Raw genomic sequence first — 6,000 nt, 5'->3', positions numbered from 1 at the left:
CACGTGCTGAGGTCCTCTACCTCCACTGTGAGCATTGAGAGGGAAGAATGGATAGACAAGCTAGGGGCCCCGGGAGATTATTCTTCCTCCCCGTCTGGACTGAACCCGGACCCGTACTATCCCTTAGTGACGGAAAAAGCACCAAACAAACAGGGGGACCGGTTACAGATACTTTAGCTAAAGCATTCCTCACTGTCAAACCCAACTGGATAAAGCAAAAGGATAAAATATAGGTTTTATGTAGTATTATGGATCTTCTTGCTGTAGACAAATGCAGACAGTACAGGTACAGAATGCAGTGCTTATTTACAGACATATAATTAACATTTAAATGTATGGTGTACCAAGCTGAGATTAACTAACAGACTGCATGGCCTACTGAGGTAACAATGGTCCAAGAAATGGAATATGTTATTCAAACTAATACAATCACTGAATGGAATAATTTTCCCTCATCAATAATTTCTCACATAAACACACTGCACTCTTCAAGAACATTTTTAAAAAATGTTATATGTACTGTATTTTCACATTTTGCAACTGGACTCTGAAAGTTGTTTTTTTTTTTTAATTTTTATGCAGCCAATCATATTTTGGTTTGCTGCACTACACCAGCCCATTTCGGAAATCAGCAGTAGAGCAAGGCACATGGTATCCAGTGAAATACTGGTTTCTTAGGAAAGGAGCCATGACTGGTTCTTCACATTATTCATCAAATGGTTCCCAATGGTATCTCTCGTATGATTTACCACTATAGCCTAGATTCAAGGTTTAAAATGGAAAAAAAAATGAACCAAAAATCTTTCCTTGGTCCTTCTTGCTGTGTAAGATATTTCATAAACTTCAAATACACCCCCCTATAATAAATCCTCCTGCTGTCCTCGTCACGCATCTTGGATTTTAGCTTTTTAATCCAGCCCGAGGAATGAAATGTTGACCTGAAGTTGGAAGCCTGTAAGATAAAACATTTATTTATTTACTTTTTATTTTTATATACCGATGTTCCTGTATAGAATACATATCGCACCGGTAAAACATGAAACAAACGCATTAGTACGTTCTCCTCCTGCGACTGCTGCTGCTTCTTTTATCCTATTTTGAGCACAATGAGAGAGACACTGTCTATGGTCTGTTAAAAAGCAGATCACTCTTTTCCATAATGGTAGAAAACATTAAGGCAAGTATAATCAGCCACTCATCACTCACCCACCCCAAAATATCATATGGAAACAGAGAAAAATCTCCATGCCACCTTTGGAGCAAGAGGTGAAAATACGAGAGGTGGAGACGGGAAAGGTGTGGCTTACTGACAGAAAAGAAAATATGAAGTCTGGGGGGGGGGCACTGTTGCCACCCTCAGCTGAGCTGTAAATACGATTTTATCAGACCAGTTCTATAAACGGAATACAGCAGGGAAAAAACGCACTACGTTTAATAGAAAAGGTGAGAGATCCTGCTTTGTCAAACGGGATAACAAAATGTCCTGCGTTTCATACGCTCACTTGCTGCGACCCGCAGGGGTCTTTACTGTCCCCAGTTCTCTTTAACATTTTCTTTCCCCCCCCCCCCCCGATTGAGCTCATCACCAGTCATGGCCTTGTGTACTACGTCTATGCAGATGACCTCTAATTATACATCAGATTGGATGAGGATCAAGTTCTGGCAGTCTCCAGGCTAAATGCCTCTCTAGAGGATGTGCAAACTGGCTTGGTTCCGACATGTTAAAACCTAATCCGTCAGAGTCAATTCGTCTGCTGCCCTTTTTGTAATGGTAGACATAGACGTAAGACCACAGGATTTTATCTGCCTATACAAGTCGAGAGCACATTAAGCTATGCCTAACTCATGCCCTCGTTGTCCTTAGAATGAACTGCTCTAACCCCCTTTTATCAAGGCTAACCCCAGAGAGCTTTAAAAGGCTCCATCTCCTCCTGAATACAGCGGCAAGGATTATAACGGAGGCCAAACTCAGAGACCAAATTATAGTCCCAATCCTGGAACATCCGCACTGGCTCCCGGTGACGTGGGGCATTAAATTAAAGAATGTTTAAAAAATGCCTCGGTGAAAACGAGTCTGATGTATCTGACAGACACATGAATACCATTCCCGCCCACCAGAACCCTTCGTTCTTCACAGCAAGCTCTGCTGTCTATTTCTCCACATTTGATGGCTAAATTGGTGTTCAGCTGGATCGCTCCTATGTTCAGGAACTCAGCTCCTTTGCAAAAAAGTACCTCTTTCTTTTAGAAAGCAATTAAAATCCTGGTTTTTATCAGTAAGCGCTCCCATGACAGGTAGGGTGGTAGCTCTGAGTATTGTATTTTTTTTTTTTTAATGTTCTCATTCTTTTTTCTTTTAGATACCTTTTGTTACTTTTTAAGTGGAGATAATGGGGTTGTTTCTTATGAGAAATATAAGGCTATGACCTGTACACTCTGTTAGAAACATTCGGGAATAGTATGGATAAAACTATTTTCTCAGGTATCAAATGGCTAAGTATTTTGTTGATTGCTGCCTGTTTAGCCATTGACAGTTTCCAAGCATTTATGCTAAATGCCACCTATAGTTGCCTCCCTGAGACTGCTTTGCCTGATGAGCTATTGAGACAGCACTGCCTGTCTAGCCATTGAAGCGTGTTAATATTTATGCTAATTTATTTTATTTATTTTTTACTTTTTATATACCGGCATTCGCGATGGGAGTCGCATCATGTCGGTTTACAATTAACAGGATGTGAACAAAAAGGATAAGAACTTAGAACAATAACATGTGATGTCTGTAGTAGTCCCCTTGAGAGAGCTTTGCTGTGAAACCACGGTGTATCTCCCTCTGTTACCACCTGGCAACCTCTGATGATAAAAGCTTTTCCTTTGAGGCTGAAGATTTTGTGCAGCCACATGAATAAATCTCTCTCAACTTGGTGGGCGACATTTCATATTTGCTGCACCTTCTCCTTGATCTACATAACTATTTTGCTAATAAGAACCAGAATGAATATGCTATTACTTCTTTTGTATTTTGAATTGTGTAGACTGCCAGTTGGCCCCTAATCTCCCTCTCCTCGTCATGTCCTTGACCACCGTTTTGGTGGCACCTCTAAATAACCACTCAGGCCATTATAACTTAGGGGGGAAAGGAAGGTGATGGAAATAGGTGGCCCACGAGCCATTATCTCAGCTCAGAATTAAGCTTGGATAATTAAAAAAATGAAACAACTTTAAGAAAAAAAAAAAAAAAAAAAAAAAAAAAGGATGTCCCCCCATGGTTCTCATTTACTGCATTAAAAGATATTCTCATACTCTGAGCAAAATGTGCCTCTCAATGGAGACAATACTAGGGATGTGAATTGGGCTTCTGACGATTGAAAATATTGTACAATATTTTCAAAATTGTCAGAAATCGGGGGCTCCCCGAAACTGATAGGAAAACCCCAAGAAATTGTTCGTGGGGGTTCTCTTATCCTTTTGGGGGAGGGCGGGAAAAACGGCACACAAAAATAACCCCTAAACCCACCCCGACCCTTTAAAACTAATCCCTTAGCTTCCCCCACCCTCCTGACCCCCCCAAAACCTTTTTACAGGTACCTGGTGGTCCAGTGGGGGTCCCAGGAGCGATCTCCCTCTCCCGGGCCGTCGGCTGCCACTAATAAAAATGGTGCCGATGGCCTTTGCCCTTACCATGTGACAGGGTATCCGTGCCATTGGCCAGCCCCTGTCACATGGTAGGAGCACTGGATGGCCGGCACCATCTTTAAAAATGGCGCGGGTGGGTTTTTTGTTTATCGGTTCGGGTGCAGCCGATAAACAAAACCGCAATCGGGCCGGACGAAAAAAAAAACACGATGTGAATCTGAACCAGAATCAGAACCAATTCCGGTTCCGATTCACATCTCTAGACAATACTGCTTTACGAAAGCTAAATCTCAGATAACCCATGGTCTCCAAAGCTAAGCACTAGGCACACTTCTAAAGCTATCGACTCACCCCGCCCCGCGATCTTTCCCACTGCTCTCCTAAAGGATGGGAAACACTGTTCCAGAGAATTACAGAGTATGAAAAAGCATACACGAGAAGACACATACCTCGCCATCGGGATAGCGCTTTCCCTGAAAGGAAAAAAAACAAAGAGCTGATATCACTTTTAAGAAATTAGTATTTGTAAGTTGTTTTGCACTGTTGCTTACTCATCCAGATCAAAATTCTTTTAAAATACTAAAGACCCAAATCAAAACGTACAATAAAAAGGAAAAGGGTTTTTTTTTACAGGTTTACAGGCAGCGGGTGGTACGACAAGCAATATCCCCCCTCCATTTGCCCTCTCCCCTTTCCTTTCTCCATTCCCACTGCCATGTACTCCTCCTCACCCTTCCTCCTCCAATTTCCCCTCCCTCCCTGGACTCTTCCACGTCCACTTTATCTTCCTTCTCAGTTACCCTTTGCCATCCCTGGTCTCCTAATTTATTTTTCATTGTTCGATCACCAGACACGCACACACACAAGCCCCCACTGCAAGTTCAACTTTATGTTTCATGCATTTTATTGCTACTGTGCAATACGACAATGCCAGGATAACTCCAGCTCTGCAGAGATCAGAAGCCAAGCTTGGAGCTTTTGCTGGGCATAACATACACACCATACTAACATCATAGGTCTGGCAAGCAGGAGCCATCTAGACCACTCAGTCTGCCCATCTGCCCTCGCCTAGACTGTTCTACCTAAGGATATCCCCCAGCTGTCTTCCATACAAGCTTGACTACCTATATTGTTCTAGTTCTGGTCAACACCCTTCCTAGCCTTCACTCCCTCGCCCCCCCAAGACTGTACCAAGGGTATCTCCCAGCTGTCAGCCATACAAGCTTGACTGCCTGGAAGAAAAATCACATCTTTCCTTTTTGTCCTTAGTTGAGAAGTGTAGCTACGTCAGTCTGCAGCCCATGCTAGGGAACCTGCCACTTCTCCTTGGTTATATCCAAGAGAGTACCAATGCCTGCTGCTGTTGTATGTTAATTGATACCTATTTCAGCACCTAGACCCCAACCTTTGCTTTTATCCTGTCACTTCCCCACCTCTTTCCACTGTCTTGTGTGTGTGTCACAAGACAGAAACATATGAACATGAGAGATAAGAAACATAAGGCACCTAAATTTACTTCCTACTACAATTCCACAGACCCCAGTTGATGTCTGGCTTTCCCTCCACTTTTTCGTAACTAGGTTTGTGCCTCTCTCATGCTTTTTGGTTTCCATTTTGATATTTTGCTTTTTCCTAGAAAGGCACAAGATGGATTACAAAAGAGATTCTGAATTTTGTTACTGTTTTTGCCTTCACTGAAAGACTTTCTATGCATCCTCAACCCTTTTTAAGAAGAGATGTTTTCTAATTTTACTCCTGAATCTACCCCCTTTGAGCATCATCCATCTGTATATCTCCACAGGCAGCCTATTATTGCACTGATTCTGGACACTACCTTGTTTTGCAACCTTGGTATCATCAGATACTATCACCCCCGAGATCTCTTTCTTGTTTGGGACCCATCTTGCACTTGTATCTTATCACCCTTATTGAACAGATGGATTTCCTCTAGACTTTTCTCCCTCCAACTAAATATATCATAACCCCCATCCTTGAATTGTTTTTTCCAGCCTTGTGAGACAGAATATGTATGTGTGTGTGTTTTTGTGTTTTCAGGACATATCGAGAATGGGGAGGGAGGGATGCGAGGGCTCAAACGTGGGTATGGAGGTTTCTTTTTGCAATATTATCTACAAAACAATCAGAACCTATGCAGTCTCAGATGCTTTGTCATCAATCAAGTTAAGCCACACATTAGGGGGGGGGGGGCGATCGTGAAAAATTATTACTACGATTAGAACAACGCTTGATTTACTGTTTGCACAGTCTGGAACCTCACGGTTTGAATGCTGCATTCGAATGGAGTTCTCTCCTGTAAATCTGTCTCAAGTGTGTGCATGGGTTCTGATTGTTTTGTAAATAATATTG

General features: G+C 42.3%; 1 protein-coding gene across 3 annotated transcripts in view; it reads right to left on the bottom strand.

Annotated features, from left to right (window-relative positions):
* Positions 1-485: 485 nt before the first annotated feature.
* The window catches only part of LOC115095887 (prominin-1-A-like), a 156,930-nt gene continuing 151,415 nt past the window's right edge, over positions 486-6,000 (bottom strand). For all 3 annotated transcript variants that reach the window (XM_029610185.1, XM_029610184.1, XM_029610186.1), the window contains 2 exons: positions 4,083-4,106; positions 486-952 (listed from right to left, as the gene is read on the bottom strand). In XM_029610185.1, coding sequence (XP_029466045.1) covers positions 901-952; positions 4,083-4,106 — 76 coding nt within the window. In that variant the 3' untranslated portion in view covers positions 486-900. The remainder of the gene's footprint in view (positions 953-4,082; positions 4,107-6,000) is intronic.

Source organism: Rhinatrema bivittatum, chromosome 7 (genome assembly GCF_901001135.1).
Source record: "Rhinatrema bivittatum chromosome 7, aRhiBiv1.1, whole genome shotgun sequence".
NCBI lineage: Eukaryota > Metazoa > Chordata > Amphibia > Gymnophiona > Rhinatrematidae > Rhinatrema > Rhinatrema bivittatum.
This window is presented reverse-complemented; position numbering and strand designations above follow the sequence as displayed.